We start from the raw sequence: 21,345 nt of genomic DNA, 5'->3' as shown, positions 1-21,345 counted from the left end.
ACACCCTCTCGAGCCTCGGCCTTCCCCACCTGCAGGAGCACTGTTACAGAGGAGGCCCTCGGCGGGGGGAGGGGGTTGGTGGATGCGTGATTGAACAAGTGAATGAAAGAACAAATGAATCGAGCCTTTCCTCTCCTCCTCTATCACTGGAGAGGTCCATCTCCAGCTCAGACCTCACCCCTCACATCTGAACAAAAACTGCTGCCTCTTCACTGGCCTCCCTGCCTCCATGCCTACCCTGCATGATCTGCGCATTCCATGGCTATATTAGCAGTTGTTTTTGAGGCACTGCCAGGAATTCCTCAGTAGACCTGAGGGTGGGCATGAAGTCACCTTGCTATGGGCACTTCTCCCTGATGGGGGGCATGGGAGGCATGGGCTTGGGTAAAATCTCTGTGGCTCTGGGCATATAAGTGCCAGGGAAAACACAAATCATGTCTTGTCTCTGGGCATCTGCTTCTCCTGGTATATTCACTCATTTTACCAACATTTTTTTTTTTTTTTTGGCTACAACCATGCCATATAGAAGTTCCCAGACCAGGGACTGAATCCGAGCCATATTGGCAAACTACACTACAGCTGCAGCAATGCGGAATCCTTAACCCACTGCTGAGGTGTGAACCTGTGCCTCGGCAGTGACCTAAACCCACTGAGCCACAGTGGGAACTCCAACCATTTATTGAGCACCTGCTTTGTACCAGCCAATAACAATGACCATGAGCAGGGCTGTCTGAGGATGAGAGGCCATGTACAAACCACACCCAGGGTAACTCGTAGGCTGCAGCAGTCCCAGCAGACGGTAGGCGTAGTCGTTCCTGCTACTAGTGACAAAGCTCAGGGAAGGATTCCTAATGCAGGTGGCATTAGGGCCCGGCCTTCATGGAAGGGAGAGCTTCACAGGGAGAGATGAGGAGGAGGATTCGAGATGCAAGGCACAGAATGAGCTAAGGTTCAAAGGTGGGAAACCTTATGTGAATCCACAGGTCTGAAGAGATGGCTGCAGAGCCCCGGAGGCCATGATCAGAAGCTGGACCACATCCTGGTTGGACCAGGCAGGGATAATGGCCTTAGGGAGGATATGCCCCCACCTCCTGCTGGTTCCAGCCTGGTTAGGGACAATGGGAAGAATTCTTGCTTCTTGTCCTCCCGCCAAGCTGGCCCCCTTATAAACTGTCCTCCTCCCTCAGGACAGGGCTCCTGTGGACCCCTCTCCCGCCTCTCCCATTTTTTTTTTTTTTTGCCTTTTCTAGGCCCGCTCCCACGGCATATGGAGGTTCTCAGGCTAGGGGTCTAATCAAAGCTGTAGCCACTGGCCTACACCACAGCCACAGCAACGCAGGATCTGAGCCGTGTCTGCGACCCACACCACAGCTCACGGCAACGCCGGATCGTTAACCCACTGAGCAAGGCCAGGGATCGAACCCGAAACCTCGTGGTTCCTAGTCGGATTCGTTAACCACTGAGCCACAACGGGAACTCCCCCTCTCTCCCTTTTGTTCCTCTTGTTTGGGGGGCCCACCTATCTGAGGACCCAGGACCACCCCAGCTGCCCAGATAGGGGGCTAGGGTGCCCTTCCCACCCACCCACCCTCATTTCCTCTCTGGTATCCTTCTCCCACTGGGGCTCACTAGCCCCAAGGGCAGGGTGGGAGTTTGATTATCTGGGCTCTGCACAAAAATGTATCCACAGGAGTTCCCATTTTGGCTCAGTGATAAGGAACCTGACTAGGAACCATGAGGATGCAGGTTTGATCCCTGGCCTCACTCAGTGGATTAAGAATCTAGCGTGGCTGTGAGCTGTGGTGTAGGTCACAGACATGGCTTGGATCTGGTGTTACTGTGGCTGTGGTGTAGGCCGGCAGTTGTAGATCCAATTCAACCTCCAGGCTGGGAACTTCCATATGCTGAGGGTATGGCCCTAAAACGACAAAAAAAGATGTATCCACATAGATGCCAACAGTAAAAACCCTCACCAGTTCCGTAGGCAAGTGTCCTGACAGCTAGAATCTGGAAGATAGAGAAGTGCAGAGAAGCCTGGCAGGGACATGGCCACTCCCCCATCCTGTGCCCATCCTGTGCTCACCCAGCCCCATATCTCTCTACAGAACCCAGGGAACTGGAAGCCAGTAAAGTCGTCCTCCTGCCCTGTTGTCCTAGAGCCCCAGAAAGTCCTGGGAGAAGGGACCACCAGGTCCTCAGGATGAGAGACACCAGGGAGCAGGCAGGGAACTGGGGTTAACTGGGGAGGCTGGGGATGCAGCAGTTACTGTCTATGCTGAGAGGCCACGGCACAGGAGCAAAAACCTACTGCACACCAGGCTCCAGGCTGGAGGCCCAGCATCCTAAGATTGCCCCTGTGAGGTGGTACCATCCCCATTTTGCTGAGGGGGAAATGAGGCTTCTAGAGGGATTGGTCATTTTCCCACATTCCCAGAGCCAGAAAAGGCTGGGAGTGGACTTCTGGCTCCAAATCCCTCAATGTTTTTTGGCCCCCAACCTGGGCGGGTCTTATGGCCTCTCTGCCACTGGGATTTCAGAGCAACCTGGACCACCGGGCAGGATAGGCCCCAAGGGTGAGCCTGGTGAGTGTGTGGGAGCAGAGGTCTCCTCTTCTTTCTTTGCTCTGTCCCTGAACCAGGGAGGGGGGCCTCTGCTTGGCAGCTGCTCAGGGCTTGGCTGCCAAGGGGCCAGCAGGCTGGGAGGAGTGGGGAGAATTAGGAGAAGGGCCTGGGCACCCTCCCCTCTTGTGGTTCATGGGCATTCCCTTGCGGGTACTCAGACCTCAGAGCCAACACTTTTTTCGCTGAAGTAGGAGATCCAGCGAATCTGTTCTGGTGCCAGGAGAGCAGGGCCACTTTCACAGGGGCCAGGCACTTGGACTCAGACGGTCCTGGGGTGTTGGTGGACCACCAGATGTGGCACATCCCACCCCAGAACCCCTCTTTAGGGATCCAAAGGCGTCCAGAGGGCTCCTGGGGTCACACACGTGGTTTGTTCCATTGCCTGCAAGGTGGGGGTTGGGGAATAACTTGGAGCCCCCTCCCCCCAGTCCATCTCCTTCCCAGAAGCTGCCAGGAGCTGCTGAGCCAGGGTGCCACCTTGAGCAGCTTGTACCATCTGTGCCTACCCAAGGGCAGAGCCCTCCCAGTCTTGTGTGACAAGGACACCACAGAGGGCAGCTAGCTGTTGAGTGAGCATCAGGGAAAGAAGGGACTAGAACGGCAGGCCCAGTGAGCATTTCTACTCCTTGGCCCCTAGGCGGAGCCAGAGCCCACTGGAGCCAAGGCCCGCCTTAGCGTAATTCGGTAACAAGTGGTTCGTGAGCCCTCAGAGGGCCCAAAGAAGTCTGAGAAGTCCTTACAGAGGAGACGCCCTTCAAAGGGCCTTGAAGGCTGTGTAGGAGTTCTTGAGACAGATGAGGTGCAGAAGGCCATTCCGGGAAGAGGGAAAGACAAATGCGTGGGGGCAGGAGGGTGAGGTGGGGGATTGCATGCATGAGCTGAGAGCAGCAGGGTGGTTGGCTGAGATCTGCTGGTGTGAATCGAGCACGGGCTGAGAGGCCCTGTAAAGACCAGTTCACAGAGGGCACTGAATGACTGACTGAGGAGCAGGGAGGGCAACGGGGAGACGTGGGAGAGTTTTAAGGGATGGAGAGACCAGGCCAGCAGCTGCAGCTCCTGGCCTGGGAACCTCCATATGCTGCAGGTGCAGCCCTAAAAAACCAAACCACACCAAACCAAACCAAAGTGAGGAAGAGATTTATGCTTTAGAAAGAAGACTCAGGCTGTGGCTGTGGTGTAGGTCAGCAGCTGCAGCTCCGATTCGACCTGTAGCCTGGGAACTTCCATATGCTGCAGGTGGGGCCCTTAAAAAAAAAAAAAAAAGAAGAAGAAGAAGAAGAGGTTCCCGTCATGGCACAATGGAAACGAATCTGACTAGGAACCATGAGGTTGCAGGTTTGATCCCTGGCTTCGCTCAGTGGGTTAAGGATCTGGCGTTGCCATGAGCTGTTGTGTAGTCGCAGATGTGGCTCGGATCTGGCATTGCTGTGGCTGTGGTGTAGGTCGGCAGCTATGGCTCCGATTTGACCCCTAGCCTGGGAATCTCCATAGGCCTCAAGTGCGGCCCTAAAAAGACCAAAAAAAAAAAAAAAAAAAAGAAGACTCAGGTATTTCCTGCTGTGGCTCAGGGAAATGAATCTGACTAGTATCCATGACGATGTGGGTTCAATCCCTGGCCTCGCTCAGTGGGTTAAGGATCCGGCGTTGCTGTGAACTGTGGTGTAGGTCGCAGATGCAGCTCGGATCTGGTGTTGCTGTGGCTGTGGTGTAGGCCAATAGCTGTAGCTCCTATTCAGCCCCTATCCTGGGAACCTCCATATGCTGCAGGTGCAGTTCCTGTCGTGCCTCAGCGGAAATGAATCTGACTGGCATCCATGAAGATGCAGGTTCGATCCCTGACCTTGCTCAGTAGGTTAAGCATTGCCATGAGCTGTGGTGTAGGTCACAGACGTGGCTTGGATCCTGAGTTACTGTGGCTGTGGCGTAGGCCATCAGCTACAGCTCTGATTCAGCCCCTAGCATGGGAACCTCCATATGCCACACCTGCAGCCCTGAAAAGACCAAAAAAAAAAAAAAAAAGCAAAAAAACAAAACAAAACAAAAGCTCAGTCTGCCCCTTTGAAAATTCATGACAATGAGGACCAGAGTGGAGGTAGGGGAATTCCCATTGTGGCACAGTGGAAACAAATCCGACTAGTATCTATGAGGATGCAGGTTCAAACCCTGGCCTCACTCAGTGGGTTAAGGATCTGGCATTGCTGTGATCTGTAGGTTGAAGACATGTCTTGGCTCCTACATTGCTGTGGCTATGGTGTAGGCCGGCGGCTACAGCTCCAATTCAACCCCTAGCCTGGGAACTTCCATATGTCTTGGATGTGGCCTTAAAAAGCAAAACAAACAAACAAACAAAACAAAACAGAAAACTGGGGATAGGGACACAGGTTAGGACGACTACCGGGATCTGGACCGGAGAAGAGGGTGGGCAGGGGCAGCAATGGAAGTAGAGGCCCTTGGACTGAAAGATACTTAGAAGAGAGGCTCTACAGGGCCTGGGGATGCTTGGCTTGAAGAGGAAAGTGGGGCTAGGAGGGAGCATCAGGGTAAGGCTGAGTGGGCCTCTCCTTCTGCTCTAATACCTTGGTTGGTTCCTTTTTTTTTTTTAGAACCACACCCACAGCATATGGAACTTTCCAGGCCAGAAGTCGAATCATCGAATCAGAGCTGCAGCTGCCAGCCTATAGCACAGCCACAGCAACTTGAGATCTAAGCCACATCTGCGACCTATAATGCAGTTCGTGAAAACACTGGATCCTTAACTCACCGAGAGAGGCCAGGGATCAAGCTCCAGTCTTCAGGGACATTGTGTCAGGTTCTTAACCTCTGAGCCACAATGGGAACTCCCAATATCTTGGTTCTTAACATAGTAAATTAAAGTGGGTTATTTTGAATCTGACCCCCAATAGGACTGATCATCTCCCGAGGGCAGGGACAAAGTTTCTATCATTTCAGCCCCCAAGGCTTTGGAGGCTGTGGTTGAAGTCGAGTGTCAGTAAAGGCTAATATCAGCATATAGAGTTGATTGGTATAAACACAGGCAAATCTCACTGGGACTCACACTTTATCAACAAGCCCCCAGTGCAAAGGGGGGGGGGGGGCACGTGTCCACATGCCCCTCACAGCACACCATTGTCAGTCACCACTGCCCTGCTTCTCCTCATCCCATGTCAGCCTGGTCTTATGGCTGTGCTAGCCTTGTCTGCCTCCCTAGGTCTTCCAGAGGCAGCGGGATGGTTCCATGGATTTCTTCCGCTCTTGGTCCTTCTGCCGAGCAGGTTCGGGGAGCCAGGAGTCTGAATTCTGGCTGGGGAATGAGGTTCTCAGCAGGGTCCAGGGAGCCTGAGAGGCATTCCCTTGGCGTTCTGACTCCCCACTTGGGATCTGGGGATTCCTCCATCTCTGCCTCCCCTCCCCCAGGTACCTGGGAGCTGTGGGTGGAGCCTGAGGCCTTTAGAGGTGACCACACCTGTGCTCACTATGGGGCCTTCTGCCGCCTTAGTGAGGCAGCTGGTGCTGGGCAAGTTCTCAGAGGGCACGGCAGGTGAGCAAGTCTCACTAAGGTGGGGCCCTGGAGTAGGGAAAGAAGGTGAAGGAGGCTGGGTCTTTTCCCAGGGCTGCCACAGCCTCCATGAATGACCTGGGGCAATTCTATCCCTTCTATGGGCCTCAGTTTCCTCATCTGAAAAATGGGAATTATGAGACAGGGTGGTGCAGGAGTAAAGAAGTTGGGCTCTGGAGGCAAACAATCACGAGTTTAAATCCAGCTCTAGGGAGTTCCTGCTGTGGCGCAATGGGATCGGCAGTGTCTTGGGAGCCCTGTGACGCAGGTTCAATCCCCAGCCCAGCACAGTGGGTTAAGGATCCGGCATTGCTGCAGCTGTGTCTTAGATTGAAACTAAGGCTCAGATCTAATCCTGGCCTGGGAACTCCATATGCCATGGGGCAGCCTAAAAAGAATATAAATAAGTAAATAAAGAAAGAAACAACCAAATAAATAAATCCAGCTCTGGGAGTTTGTGCTGTGGCATATCGGGTTAAGGGTCTGGCGTTGTCTCTGAGGCGGCACAGGGTCCAATCCCCAGCCTGGTACAGTGGGTAAAGGATCTGGTGTTGCTGCAGCTGAGGCATAGTTCACAGCTGTGGCTCAGATTTGATTCCCTGGCCCAGGAACTTCCAAATGCTGTGGGTGCAGCAGGGAAAAATTTTTTTTAAATAAAAAATAAATAAAATAAATTCATCTCTGTTATTTACTAACTATGTGACCCTTCCAGGTCAGAGCCTCAGTTTCCTCCCCAGTAAAATGGACAAGGAGGCAGGAAGGGAGGGTGTGGGAGCCATCTGAGGCTTTGTTGAGTGTTGGCATTATTTACTTTGGAAGAGGAACCAGGGAAGACTTTTTTTGGAGAAACACCAACAGTTGAGGAGAAACTGGAGAGGGAAGTGGTTATGAGGAGGTGGTTCAGGGGAGCCCCCTTTCCTGCCTGGCATCAGAGCTGTCCCTCACAGCACTCCCTGGCACAGTTGTCCAGGCTGCTGATGGGAGCTGGGAGGAGACCAAGGAGTAAGAGAGGAGCTGGGGACTCTGGGAGGGGAGAAGGCAGTGGGAGGAGCCAGTGGCATGGAGCCACAGTCCTGAGTTCAAGTCCCTGTGACAAGCTGGGTGCCCTTGGGCAAATACCCTGGCTCCTGGCACTGCTGTTTTCTCACGGGGCCTGAAAACATCCATCTCACAGTTTCTCTGAGGCTCCTATGAGACCATCTCTTCAAGGGTGCGAGGCAGGAATGACTGTTGTGGAGCAACGGAATCAGTGGCATCTCTGCAGCCCCAGGACACAGGTTCAGTTTCGGCTCCGGCACAGTGGGTTAAAGGATCTGGCATTGCTGCAGCTGTGGCATAGTTTGCAGCTGTGGCTCAGACCTGATCCCTGGTCTGGGAACTCCATAAGCCAGGGTGCCAGGCAGGCATGGTGCTGACATCCAGGTATGTCCCATTCCTGCCAGGGAACTCTCTGAGCTTCCACAGCTGGAAGCCTTTTACCACCTATGATACAGACCATGATGCCAGTGGGGGCAACTCTGCGGTGACTGTCCTCAGTGCCAGGTGGACACCAGCTACAGATCCTGCTACCAGTCCAATCTCAACGGGTGCTACTCAGTGTCCGAAGCCACCACCCATAACTATGGCTTCAACTCGGCCTCAGCATGGCCACCCACACGATGCTTCGCTAGGGCACCCGAGCAACCAGCACCCTTATCTCTCCTGTACAGCTTCCGGACCCTCAGCTACTTCTCCCCATTGCTAACCACCTCTGCTCTTCTGTCCATGTTTAAAAAATAAATCATTTTAACCCTTTCTTGGCTTGCAGGCCTCTTCCAATTACTGAGAAGAACTTGACAGGGCAGGGGAGGGACACAGGTGTGAGTTCCATTCAAGGAAAGATCTTCTAGTCAGATAGATGGCCTCAAAAGGTAATGAGGCTTCTGTCTCTAGAGGTATGCAAGCCGAGGCCAGAGAAACATTTAGTGGCGCACTTGGAAGGATTCAAGCATTCACTGACACTACTCTTTGGCCCTACAAGTAGACAGTTTTGTGGTGGGAATCACACAGCTATCTCACCCTCTCTGTTGTCCCCTGCCTGACCCTTCTAAGTTGTCTGTTTCCATGCTCTGTTATAAGTCGAGTTCTCATCTTCCACAACTTCTTGCCTGTCTCATTAGGGGCTAGTTTGAACTCAGGCAGGTACATTTTTCTTCCACGGGGCAACATGGCAGTGAAATAGCAGTTACTGAACTAACATTTATTGAGCAGTTAGTTAATTCGCCAGAGTCACATTCTAGAAAGTGGCAGAGCAATAAATAGTTAAGAATCTGATCTCTGCAGGCTGATAGGTATTTCTGGGCTCTGTCATGTCATCCTGCTCTGTCATGTAGCTGAGTGATCTTGGACAAGTTACTCAACCTCTCTAAGTCCCCAGTTCCTGATTTCAGAGTCCACAGAGGTTTACACCAGGCTGCTGGCACACTAATTCACACTAGAAGGTTAGGGATTCTTGGAGATTGGAGCTGGGAAGCTATTGTAGCCCGAGGGCTGGAATATCTGGGGTTCTCCTTCAGGGAGGTAGAGAAACATCTGCATAAGGACTCTTAGGTCCCATGGTCACATGTGGAGTGGAGGTCAAAGGTCAGCAGAGCTCCATAGCAGATTGAATTCTTGGGAAAGCAGCCCCCTGGCAAAAGGGCAAAGGACAGGGCTCACATACCATGCTCCTGGCAGCCCAAGGAGCTGGCTTCCCCCAGCCCAGACCCTCCCAGCCTGCACAGTAGGACCCAGAGGACCGACACTCTTCAGGCATTCTCCGCTGTGGTCTACATATCCAGATGTCTCTGGAGATGGATTCTGTCAACAGACCCTTGCAGAGCAGGGTCTGCAATTCTCACTTCTGTCTCAGCGCTGGCCTGGGCACACATCTTATGAGCGCCTGCTGCGAGCAGTCCGCAGTGGTTGGCGTGCACAGGGGCACAGGCTGTTCCGGAAGCGGCCTGTCTCAGAGGTTCTGGCGGGAGAGGAGGGAGAGAAGAGTCCCGGGCCGCTAGGGAGCGGTGCTGCCCCAAGGCCGAGGGTGGAGCTTTCCTGGTAGGCCGGGAAAGGGCTGGGCCCGGCCTACAGGAGAGCGACAGTCGGAGCTCTCCTGTGGAATCCGCGTGGTGGGCACTGCCAGACCCATTCCGGGATCTCCCACGTGACTCAGAAGCGGATCACCGGATGCCCAAGATTCCCGGGACCCAATGCCCGACTCCAGATCCTCAGGATCTTGCAAGTCGGAGCCCGGATTTCGCCCTGGACACCAGATTCCCAAATAGGGGACCTTTAGCAGGACTCCGGATATCCAGATCTTCAGATCCCGAAGGAGATTCCCGATCCCAACCAGATTCCCGATCCCTGGCTCCTGTCTCGCCCCGGGTGCCCAAAACCGGGCGCCCGACGACCGAGCGCCCCCGCATGGCGGGGCCGTGCTCGCGGTCCGGAACCCTGGAGTGCGCCGGCAGCTGCTGGCAGGACCCGCTGGCCGAGGCGCTGAGCCGGGGCCGGCCGCTCGCGGCGTCTCACGGCCGGGGCTGCACGCGAAGCCGGCCCCTCAGCGTGGTCTACGTGCTGACCCGGGAGCAGCAGACCCGGGTGGAGCCCGAGGCGGGAGACGAGGCTGAGCCGCTACCCCTGCGCTGCCTGCGGGAGGCCTGTGCGCAGCTCCCTGGACCGCGGCCGCGGCCTCAGTTGCGCAGCCTGCCTTTTGGGACCCTGGCTCTGGGAGACACTAAGGCACTGGATTCTTTTTACAACGCTGGTGAGCGCGCTTGGGGGTGGGGCCTGGGAGCTGGGAGGAGTCGAAGGGGGCGGGGCTCGGAGACTCCCGGGAGACCCCGAGGTCGGTGAGGGGGTGCTCGAGACCTAAAGTGAGCTAAAATTGAGGGGCTTGAGGCGGGGCCGTGATAAAAATGGGAATTTAGGGGACCTGGAGCGCAGCAAGGCTCAGGTTGGGATTTAGCCGATCCAGGCCTGGTTCGGGCTTCAGGGTTGGAGCTTAAGCGCTCGGGAGTCGGCATCATGCTTGGGGAGCGGGGCTAGAATTGAGGAGAGGCTGGGAGCGGGGCAGGGTGTGGTATCTCAGGAGTGGGGTTGGAGAACTCAGCCTCAGGATGATCTCGCACAGAGCTCATGAGGGAGGCTCCCAGGAGGTGTAACTTGGACTAGGAAAGGGGTTGTACACGTGCGGTTGAAGTTCAGGGTCCTAGCACACCGCTTCCGAAGATCCGGCTGAAGAGACAGAAAGAGAAGCGAAGGAACCCAACTACACAGGATTCTCCACGAGGGAGCTTAGGTTATGAGGTCCCAGCAGTTACGAGAGAATGGAGCTGGGACGGGGCTGAAGGCGGAGCAGGGTTGTCCGGGGGCGGAGTCAGAAGGAGGCTATTCCCGTGCGGGAAGCCCCACCCCCGAAACTTATTTGTTCATCCAAGAGTTCAGGAACCTTACTTGCAGGATGTCCATTAAATCTCAGCTTAAAAATGAAGGCTAGCTCGACCTCGGGACACAAAGACACACACACAGGGTCATAGACTCACATCGTATATATGTTGATTTACATAGGCTGTGGCACACAGAGATAATAGAAACAGCAAGCTACACACACGCACACACAGAGAAACACAGTGCTGTACACACACACAGCACGTGTTTATACACATGCGTATACACACAGCACAATGCTGGTGGTAGCCACTTTCAAGAGATTGAGTGGATGACCCAGGGAAGGGGACTTCTCTCTTGGCACAACTCCTGCCTCTCCAGTGGCCTGGGACAGTCTCCAGGCTGCTGCACAGCCTCCCCTCCTCTGTGCCCAGTGCCCATAGGCTCTGAGGTGGGATGTGAATTGTAGCGCGGTGAGCTCCACAGCTCTCCTTCCCTACCAGAGATACCATTTCTGTCTGAACCTGAGGAACCCTGAGGTCCAGAGCAAAACTGGACCCTGCTGGAGTCACATGGGTGGGCAGGACAAGCCAGGATGGATGCCCAGGCTCCTTCCCCACAAGCTGGGCTGCGGGGCTTCGGGGCTCAGGGCGCCCACCCTTGTGCCTGCAGATGTGGTGGTGCTGGAGGTGAGCAGCTCCCTGGGGCAGCCGTCCCTGTTCTACCACCTGGGTGTGCGGGAGAGCTTTAGCATGACCAACAACGTGCTCCTCTGCTCTCAGGCTGACCTCCCTGACCTGCAGGCCCTCAGGGTAGGTGGCCAGGGGGCCGGTGGGGGCAGGGGCCGGGCTGGGGTGGCCCTACCAAAACACCAGTATCTGAATGTCTGTCCCCTGCAGGAGGACATTTTCCAGAAGAACTCGGTGAGCAGAACCCACCTCTCAATCCAAAGTGCCCTTTTACCTCCATGGTGACCTCTGACAGCCACTATCTTTCCTGGCCTCTTCATTCACCTCTGACCTCCATAATGCCCCCTGACATCCATGTGATCCTTCATTCCCTATTGTCTCCCTTCATAAAGTGTGTCCCTTCCCTGCTGTTCCAGTCCCCACTGGTGCTGGCCTCTGACCCCCTCACTGCCCCTCTCTAATCTGGTACTGACCTCTGACCTCCACTGACTCCTGCCTCCCTTCCACCAGGATTGCATTGGCAGCTACACCCTGATCCCCTATGTGGTGACAGCCACCGGTCGGGTGCTGTGTGGTGATGCAGGCCTCTTGAGGGGCCTGGCTGACGGGCTAGTCCAGGCCGGGGTGGGCACTGAGGCCCTGCTCACACCCCTGGTGGGCCGGCTTGCCCGCCTGCTGGAGGCCACGCCCACGGACTCTTGGTAATGGGGGCCCACAGCAGGTGCACCAGGAGGAGGCTGGTGAGGGTACAGTGGGCTGGGGCTGGGGGACAGGCCCTGCCATTCTCTCTCCCTCCCTCCCCTGCCCTGGACATTAGTGGTTATTTCCGGGAGACCATCCGGCAGGACATCCGGCAGGCACGGGAGCGGTTCAGCGGGCAGCAGCTGCGGCAGGAGCTGGCTCGCCTGCAGCGGAGACTAGACAGCGTGGAGCTGCTGAGCCCCGACATCATCATGAACCTGCTGCTCTCCTACCGTGACGTGCAGGTGTGTGGTGCTCGGAGAGACGGATGGCCAGCCAACGGCCTTCCGTGTGGGACAAACCCGAGTCCACCTCCAGGACTCAGTCATTTGCAGGGGGCTCCGAGCAAATTATCGGACGTCTCGGAGCCTCAATTCCTTGTTTGTAACAGGGGATGATCGTGTCACTCTTTCTCAGGGCAGCCAGGAGGCTGGGGCACGCAGTGGGTTCTCTGTGGAAGGTGTGGTGTCTACACCGCCTGCTGGGCCCGAGGGAGGTGTGCACAGGATGGGGGGTGGGAAGATGCGGTGTCAGGGGTGGAAGAGGACCGCAGGTCGAAGTTTTCCTCAGGGTCTTGTGGGCCGATGGGACCCTTCAGAGGCCATGAGGCCAGCGCATGCTGTTCCCTCATGCAGGACTACTCAGCCATCATTGAGCTGGTGGAAACACTGCAGGCCTTGCCCACCTGTGATGTAGCCGAGCAGCACAATGTCTGCTTCCACTACACATTTGCCCTCAATCGGTAGGTCATGGCCACATGGGGACACGAGGCTCTGCTGTGTGAGGTCATTGTCTGGGATCATCGCTGTTCGGGGAACTTGCTGACCAGAGTCACAGTGACGTCCCTGCTGCCCAGGGTGGGGTGGGGTGGGGTGGGCCTGCCCTTGGAGTGGTCACAGTTGTCCAAGGTCACAACTCCTCCGGGTCCCTGCAGCTAGAAATCACTTCCCTCTGGAATCACTACCTCTAGAAAGGTCAGTGCTGACCAGAGTCACTGCTCTTTTTCTTTTTTTTTCCCTGTCTTTTTTGGGTCACTCCCTCGGCATATAGAGACTCCCAGGCTAGGGGTCGAATCGGAGCTGTGGCCATCAGGCTATACCGCAGCCACAGCAACGCCAGATCCGAGCCACGTCTGTGACCTTCACCACAGCTCACGGCAACGCTGGATCCTTAACCCACTGAGCAAGGCCAGGGATCAAACCCACAACCTCATGGTTCTTGGTTGGATTCGTTTCCGCTGCGCCACGATGGGAACTCCACTGCTCTTCTGAGGTCATGGTTGTCAGGCCCTTGGAAGGATCCCTGCTGTTCAGGGTCTGAGGATTCTCGGGACCATAGAGTGGGTCCCCAGCCTGTCTTCCCCTTCCCCTAGGAGGAACAGGCCTGGGGACCGGGAGAAGGCACTGGCTGTGCTGCTGCCATTGGTACAGTGTGAAGGCTCGGTGGCGCCTGACCTGTACTGTATGTGTGGCCGTATCTACAAGGACATGTTCTTCAGCTCTGGCTTCCAGGATGCTGGGCACCGGGAGCAGGCCTATCACTGGTAAGGGACTTAAACGAGTGGACAGTGGGCTGAACTGGCAGGATGAGGATGGGGCTGTGGGCATCAGTCTAACCCTGCATCCTCCCCTTCTCTCCGTGCGCTGCCCCCACCCACCCACCTACCACTCCAGGTATCGCAAGGCTTTTGATGTAGAGCCCAGCCTCCACTCGGGCATCAATGCAGCTGTGCTCCTCATTGCTGCTGGGCAGCGCTTTGAGGACTCCAAGGAGCTCCGGCTCATAGGTGAGTCCCCATCTTGCACCCCTGTCTATCCCCTTACCCACAGGGGCTCAGAGGGCAGAGAGAGAGGACTCTGGGCTGGAGCTGGGGCTGACCCCATCCCCATTTGGACCCGTTCTGCTTGAATCCACACTTGGGTCCTCATAACTGTCCTGGGCCCTTATGAGCCCTTGAGTCCACAGTTGAGCTCACACTTGTGTTCCTTATACATTAACTCCACATACACTTGTTCCCAAACCCTCACCTGTGCTTGAGCTCCTCGTCCCACCTGAGATCTGGCCACACCCAGTTCACCCGTTTCTATGTTCCTGCCCACATGAATTTGTGGCCTACACCTGGGCTTTGCCCAGACTTGTAACCACATTTACTACGTGCAACCCATGCCCCCTCCCAGGCATGAAGCTGGGCTGCCTGCTGGCCCGAAAAGGCTGTGTGGAGAAGATGCAGTATTACTGGGATGTAGGCTTCTACCTGGGAGCTAAGATCCTCGCCAATGACCTTGCCCAGGTGGCGCTGGCTGCAGAGCAGCTGTACAAGCTCAACGCCCCCATATGGTAGGTGGCCTCCTCTGTGGTTCTGAGCTGCCCTGGGCTGTTGGCTTCTGCACCCATTATCCACTGGCATCTAGTCTGAACCTCGTCCAGACCAGGGCTCTTGGCACCTAATGGCCACATTTTGGCTGCATCCAAACCAGTGCCAGCTGGTGCCTGGACTGAGTTGAGGACGAAACTGTGTCTGCAGGTACCTGGTGTCTGTGATGGAAACCTTCCTGCTGTACCAGCACTTCAGACCCACATTCGAGCTTCCTGGAGAAATCCCACACCGTGCCCACTTCTGGCTCCACTTCCTGCTACAGTCCTGCCAGCCACTCAAGACAGCCTGTCCCCAAGGGGACCAGTGCTTGGTGAGGCCCGTGGGATGTGGGACCTGGGTGAGAGGACAGGCCCCATCTGACCAACCCCTTTTCCCTGCCATCTGCAGGTGCTGGTCCTGGAGATGAACAAGGTGCTGCTGCCCGCCAGGCTGGAGGTTCAGGGTACAAACCCGGTGAGCGCAGTGACTCTGAGCCTGCTGGAGCCGGAGGAGCAGGCGAAGTCGCCAGTGAGTCGCCCCCACTCACATCTATGCCCCACTTTTCTTCAGCCTTCCCTCCCTCTCCAGACCCCCTTCGTGGTCCCCAGCACCCCTCCAAACCCCTTTCTTCTCGCAGGATGTTCCCTCTAGCTGGACCTTCTCAGTCGCCTCCATCAGCGGTGTCAGGTGAGAGGGGAGACAGCGGCGGGGCCGGGTAGGGTTGGGGGCTGGGGCGACCCTGCTGGGCTCACTGGGATTCTTCACCCCTTCCAGCGTCTCGAAGCGGGACGAGCGCTGCTGCTTCCTCTACGCTCTTCCTCCGGCTCAGGACGTTCAGCTGTGCTTCCCCAGCGGAGGGCACTGCCAATGGTGCGCAGCCCCTTGGGTCTGGGTGCTCTGAGGCCCAGGATGCGCCGGGGCTATCGAGGGAAAGGCAGGGACAGGTTCCCTCGACAAAGAGGGACAGTTCAGCCCGAGGGGGCCCCTCCTACCGGTCTGCCCTCTGCCCTCAGGTTCTGCGGCCTGATCCAGGCCTTGGTGAAGAATCCGGACTCCACGGCGCCCGCGGAGGAGGCGGAGGGCGTGGGGGAGGTGTTGGAGGTGAGGAAGAGGGTGCAGGGAGATCGAGAAGGGCGAAGGGCCGAAGGCCCTGCTGAACCTCCATCTCATCCGTGCCCGCAGTTTGATTACGAATACACGGAGTCGGGCGAGCGGCTGGTGCTGGGCAAGGGCACGTACGGGGTGGTGTACGCGGGCCGCGACAGGCACACGCGGGTGCGCATCGCCATCAAGGAGATCCCGGAGAGGGACAGCAGGTTTGGGGACTGAGGCCGCGCAGGCGCGCCTGGCTCGGGACTCAGAGCGGCCAGATGGGAGGTGGGCGGGTCACGTGTGGGTGGACCACCCGTGGAGAGCGTTCGGTGGGCGGGACTATAGCGGGGTGGGGTGGGAGCTCGCGCTCTTAGGGGCCTGGCCAAGTGCACCGGCTCTTCCAAGCGAGAATTTGAGCCCAGTGGGCCCAGGCCTGTGCCCAGAACTGCAGGGACCCCGCGGGCCACGGTCTGGAGGGGGCTGTGGGCTGGGTGATAAGTTGTGGAAAGGGATGGTGGGGGCTAGTGGGTGGGACAGACCCTGCCCCAAGCTGGCCTGTTCCTCTCTCTCTACCTGCCCGCAGGTTCTCTCAGCCCCTGCATGAAGAGATCGCGCTGCACAAACGCCTGCGCCACAAGAACATCGTGCGCTATCTGGGCTCAGCCAGCCAGGGTGGCTACCTCAAGATCTTCATGGAGGAAGTGCCTGGAGGTGCCTGCCCTGCGTGGGATGGGAATGGAACTGGAGTTGTGGGGCATGGGGATGGAGCCAAGAGGGGTGGAGAACCCTCAGGGAAGATGAACCCTAGCATGTGTGGGTGCTGTAGCCCAGAATTCTCTGAGGCTGTGCAGCTGGATGATGGAGCCTGGGCCATGGCCTGGGCCTTGAGCAGAGAGCTGTGGGCTGGAGTAAGTAGGTGCCAACAATGACGTTGGACTGCATCTGCCTAGGCAGCCTATCCTCCTTGCTGCGGTCAGTGTGGGGACCTCTGCAGGACAACGAGAGCACCATCAGTTTCTACACCCGCCAGATCCTGCAGGGACTCAGCTACCTGCACGACAACCACATCGTCCATCGAGACATCAAGGTTAGCCTGTAGCTGACCCACCCTGGTGGGGGCGAGGGACAGGAAGAGATACGGCCCCAGACAGAGGCTGATAGTTTAGACTAAAGGGGCAGATCTTTTGCAAAGGGTTGGGGAATTCATCAAGAATGCTCCCTAGAGGAGTTCCCATCGTGGCACAGTGGAAATGAATCCGACCAGGAACCGTGAGGTTGCAGGTTCAATCCCTGGCCTTGCTCAGTGGGTTAAGGATCTGGTGTTGCCATGAGCTGTGGTGTAGGTTGCAGATGAGGCTTGGATCCTATGTTGCTATGGCTGTGGCGTAGGCTGGTGGCTACAGCTCTGATTTGACCCCTAGCCTGGGAACCTCCATATGCCAAGGGTGCAGCCCTAAAAAGCAAAAAAAAAAAAAAAAAAAAAAAGAAAGAAAAGAAAAAGAGAGAGAGAGAAGGTTCCCTTGAGAAGGAAAGAAGTTCCTATCTGAAGCCAGCTTCCAGAGGGGCTTAAGGGGAGTCCCAGGAGATGGGATTTCAGGATAGGGTCCCGTTCTGGCATCAGGAGTCCAGCCTGATGTCCCCTGAGCACAGTGTTCACTCTACTCAGGGGGACAACGTGCTGATCAACACCTTCAGTGGGCTGCTCAAGATTTCTGACTTTGGCACATCCAAGCGTCTGGCAGGCATCACACCCTGCACAGAGACCTTTACAGGTACCAGGTGTGGGGAGTTGAATGGGACCAAGACATGGGGCAGAGAACTCTTGAGGCCTTCCAGGGAATGGCGTTGCTCCTGGGCATGGAGTTAAAGTCCTAATGGGGGATGGAACCTGGGACAGGTAATTGAGCCAAGAGTGAGGTGATAGAATCTAGAACTGGAGCCTGGATAGCTGATGACATTGAGCTTAGTCCCTGAAGTACAGCCCAAAGTTCAGAGGGGATGATGCAGTCCAGGAGAGATGATGGCCCCTGCTGTGGATGAAGGAGGCCATGAATGTGATGGAGCCTGAGATGAGTGAGGAAACTCAGGATAGATGTTTGACAACCAGGGTAGGCGAGGGGAACTATTTTGGATGATAGAATTCAGGGTGAGTGCAGGTGGCCAAAGGATGACAGACGCCCCTGTCAGCCCCACAGTGATAAAGTCTAGATAAAAATGATTTCTACCTAGGAACACTACAATATATGGCCCCAGAAATCATTGACCAGGGCCCACGAGGGTATGGGAAGGCGGCAGACATCTGGTCATTGGGCTGCACTGTCATCGAGATGGCCACAGGTCGTCCACCCTTCCACGAGCTAGGGAGCCCGCAGGCTGCCATGTTTCAGGTGAGATCCTGCAGGGCCTGGCTTAGAAGGTGCGGGTGGGGACAGACTGGGCCCTGAACACCTCTCAACTTGTCCCTTGTCTGCCCTCCACGCCCCCCTCCCAGGTGGGCATGTACAAGGTGCACCCGCCAATGCCCAGTTCTCTCTCAGCTGAGGCTCAAGCCTTCCTCCTCCGAACTTTTGAGCCAGATCCCCGCCTCCGAGCCAGTGCTCAAGCACTGCTGGAGGACCCCTTCCTGCAGCCTGGGAAGCGCAGCCGCCGCCCTGGCTCTCCCCGACATGCTCTAAGGCCCACAGGTACTCAGTGGGTGGAGGGAGGGAGCACCCTGGGGTGAGGGCAGAGGGGCTGTGCAGGTGTGAGGGCTGAGGGGGTCCCGGCTGACAGCCTTGTCCCTCCCTCAGATGCCTCTTCAGCCAGCCCCATTCCTTCAGCTGACTCTGCCACCTCCCAGTCCCAGACATTCCCGCGCCCTCAGGCACCCTCTCAGCACCCTCCCAGTCCCCCCAAGCGCTGCCTCAGTTATGGAGACACCAGCCAGCTGCGGTGAGCACCCAGGGTCCAGGGTGGGTTCGCTTCATCTGGTTTGTCTTGGCGTACTCCTTCCAGAAAAAGTCCTTGGGGCCCTGGGCTCTTTGACCACCTGTGAGGATGGCATTTGTGTCCTTCTCCTCCCAAGTGCTCTTATTTGTATGTATTGTGCCCTCTCAATGCTAAATTCATCTCCTTTATTCCTGTGAGGTGGGCATAAAAGTAAAAGCCAGGATTCAGACTCTGGGGTGGAGGTGGCTGGATGGTGTTGCTGCCGGCGCTGCACTGGCTGCTCTTCATTGCACTCAGGGTGCCTGAGGAGCCCGGGGCCGAGGAGCCCGCGTCGCCTGAGGAGAGTTCGGGGCTGAGCCTCCTGCACCAAGAGAGCAAGCGCCGGGCCATGCTGGCCACAGTGCTGGAGCAGGAGCTGCCAGTGCTGGCAGAGAATCTGTGCCTGGAGCAGGAACAGGTGGGCGGCTCGCCCCAGCGCCCCCTGCTGGTCGAGCAACGACAGGACTAGGATTTCTGTCCCCGGCTCTCCCCACCCCTCAGCATCTCGCCCGGCTTAGGTAGGAATACCCGCGGACGCCCCTTCTCTTCCTTGTCAGGGTCCCCGACTGGAGAGGAATCACGTGAAAGAGCTACTGCGCTGCCTTAGGACGCACATCCACACTCCCAACCGCCGGCAGCTGGCCCAGGAGCTGCGGGCCCTGCAAGGGCAGCTTTGCTCCCAGGGCCTTGGGCCTGAGCTTCTGCAAGGACCGCTCTTCGCCTTCCCGGATGCGGTGAGGGAGTTTCTCACAGTTTGGGCTGCCCAGTAAGAGACAGTGAGCTCCCAATGCTTGGGAATGGGCAAGGACTTGATGTTGCAAGATTCCATGTCGTCCTCGTGAAGATAGAAGAAAGGGACATTTGCTCAGGCCTAGCTTCTCAGCCCCTCCTTTGACCCCAAGCCCACCCACCCAACTTGCCTCCGACAGAAGACTTTCTAGGCCTTTCCAACTTAAGCCCCGCCTCTCTTTGAGGCTCAGCGTCTCAGCCGCACCCTCCCTCCCACTCAGGTGAAGCAGATCCTCCGCAGGCGCCAGATCCGCCCACACTGGATGTTCGTGCTGGACACGCTGCTGAGTCGTGCTGTGCGGGCAGCCCTGGCTGTGCTGGCCCCAGGTAGGCGGGGGAATGGAGCCTGCCTGCCTGCCCTCCAGAGGAGGGTGTGGTCCTTGGGGGCGTGGCGAGCACAAGCAGAGCCGGTAGGGGCGTGGTCAGTTGGGGTCAGGCTTGTCCTGGGGCCGGCGGGGGCGGGGAGAGGATGTGTGACCAAACAGCCATCTCGCCGATTGAGACTGCCTGGCCGGCGCCAGAGGACCCCTTTGCCTATGTCTGGGGCTCCCAAATGGGTGTTCTCGCCCTGCCTGAGACCCCATTCGGATTGGCAGAGGCGGAGAAGGAGGGAGTCGCACCGAGATCGGAGGAATCCAATAAAGACGAGTCCCAGCCCAAGCAGCTGGAGACCCCAGTCCAGCGGAGCCCACTCCCTGGGGAACCTGAGCAGGGCACCCGGACTCTGATGGTGCAGCTGGGCCTCTTGAGAGCAGAGACCGATAGGTACAGCTCCTGGGACCACCCGTGGCCTCTGCTCAAGCTTCACCCCTTCTCGCCCTCCATTCTACCGTCTTCTGCCTTCCAAAAGGCTTCGAGATGTCCTGGCTGAGAAGGAACGGGAGTACCAGGCCCTGGTGCAACAAGCCCTACAGCGGGTCAGTGGGGAGTCCAGGGCCTGTGCCCTGGCTGCAGAGCCCCCAGGTGAGCAGGACCAGATTGGAGAATGCACCTGGTGGGTGTGAGGCAGCCTCTAGCAGAGGCACCGTGGGGCTCACTACCTGACTTCTCCCTGATAGCTGCTCTCACAGTGGACCAAGGCCTGGTGCAGTGGCTGGAGGAACTGAATGTGGACTCAGGAACCATCCAGACGGTGAGGGGGAGAGTGCTTGGTGATCCCTGACCCTCACCAACCAAAGACTCCATCTCTACCCATCTTTCAGTTCTTCTCACTTTCTCCCTCTGGCACAGAGAATCTCAATATTGCATGAGCACTTTGTATACCCCTCCCATTGTACAGATGAGAAAACTAAGGCCCAGAAAGGAGTGTGATCGGCCCTGGCATGTTGGTAGTAGAACAGAGTTAGTTCCTGGGTCTCTGGACCCATTTTTCTCTGATCTTACCTCTGTGTTTCTGTGTACGGATCTTTGTTCATAACCAGCTACTGAACCACAGCTTTACCCTCCATGCCCTACTGACCTATGCCACTCGAGATGACCTCATCTACACACATATCAGGTATGTCCTGGGCACTTTGGGGATAACCCACACATATGGCCTCATGCTGGCCAGATCCTGACACCAGCCCACCCAACCCAGTTACAGGCCTGCCTAGGTTCCTCTCTGGAAACAACAGGGACACTAGGGTTCCTTGGGGACAGAAGGGGCATCAGGCAGACAGTGACTACCAGAGAGAGCCCAGGGCTTTCTTCTGGTTGAGCCACATTGAGCCTGGTACCCCTAGGGGAGGGATGGTATGCCGCATCTGGAGAGCCATCTTGGCACAGCGAGCAAGATCCACGCCAGTTACCCCTAGCCTCCAGGAGGCTGACTGAGGACATCAGAGGCGAGAGGCCAGGCCCAAGGATGGATGAATGGAGAAAACACAAGAGGCTTCTGACACACTTGCCCCAGGACCCAGGGGCCACTGGAGAAGGCCAGGTGGGTGGGGGGCAGGGTAGGGCCAGGCCCAGCCCCAGGGAGGGAAACCAACCACAGAGATGCCCTAAGCTCACTGAGTACCATCAGGCAAAGGCTATTAAACGATGCTTTTGTACCTTTGGCAATTTCTGAAGTATGGGGAGGAGTTCTGGGACCAAAACACCTTCATCTGGTCTCTTTCACTTTCCTGTCTCCCCCACCCACCC

At 56.8% G+C, this 21,345-nt stretch overlaps 2 protein-coding genes across 4 annotated transcripts; both read left to right on the top strand.

The window, feature by feature from the left end:
* Positions 1-1,505: 1,505 nt before the first annotated feature.
* FCN3 (ficolin 3) lies at positions 1,506-7,956 on the top strand (the record flags this gene model as incomplete). Its single annotated transcript, XM_047791450.1, is given in 12 exon segments — positions 1,506-1,556; positions 2,108-2,174; positions 2,177-2,217; positions 2,540-2,582; positions 2,813-2,846; positions 3,060-3,178; positions 3,510-3,520; positions 5,830-5,953; positions 6,030-6,120; positions 6,122-6,159; positions 7,620-7,729; positions 7,732-7,956. Coding segments are annotated over 12 exon segments (954 nt in total), but the record flags the coding sequence as incomplete, so codon positions are not given.
* Positions 7,957-9,224: 1,268 nt separating this feature from the next.
* Positions 9,225-21,254, top strand: MAP3K6 (mitogen-activated protein kinase kinase kinase 6). 3 transcript variants are annotated; one of them, XM_047792804.1, is made up of 29 exons: positions 9,227-9,961; positions 11,257-11,396; positions 11,484-11,507; positions 11,784-11,974; positions 12,091-12,259; positions 12,650-12,756; positions 13,387-13,557; positions 13,688-13,800; positions 14,192-14,351; positions 14,539-14,701; positions 14,779-14,898; positions 15,008-15,057; positions 15,145-15,240; positions 15,384-15,471; positions 15,553-15,686; positions 16,046-16,173; positions 16,413-16,549; positions 17,129-17,234; positions 17,692-17,849; positions 17,954-18,146; positions 18,252-18,393; positions 18,688-18,847; positions 18,987-19,163; positions 19,440-19,545; positions 19,815-19,983; positions 20,069-20,181; positions 20,277-20,350; positions 20,640-20,716; positions 20,943-21,254. In XM_047792804.1, the coding sequence occupies exons 1-29, from the start codon at positions 9,382-9,384 to the stop codon at positions 21,031-21,033; spliced, it is 4,137 nt and encodes a 1,378-aa protein (XP_047648760.1). In that variant the 5' UTR covers positions 9,227-9,381; the 3' UTR covers positions 21,034-21,254. The 3 variants fall into 3 exon arrangements, with proteins under 3 accessions (XP_047648761.1, XP_047648760.1, XP_047648763.1); XM_047792805.1 differs by lacking the exons at positions 19,815-19,983; positions 20,943-21,254 and having other exon boundaries at positions 9,225-9,961; XM_047792807.1 differs by lacking the exons at positions 9,227-9,961; positions 11,784-11,974 and having other exon boundaries at positions 11,353-11,396.
* Positions 21,255-21,345: the final 91 nt, after the last annotated feature.

This window comes from Phacochoerus africanus, chromosome 8, assembly GCF_016906955.1.
Source record: "Phacochoerus africanus isolate WHEZ1 chromosome 8, ROS_Pafr_v1, whole genome shotgun sequence".
Lineage (NCBI taxonomy): Eukaryota > Metazoa > Chordata > Mammalia > Artiodactyla > Suidae > Phacochoerus > Phacochoerus africanus.
The sequence above is the reverse complement of the archived record's forward strand: the minus strand, read 5'-3'. Positions and strand labels throughout refer to the sequence as shown.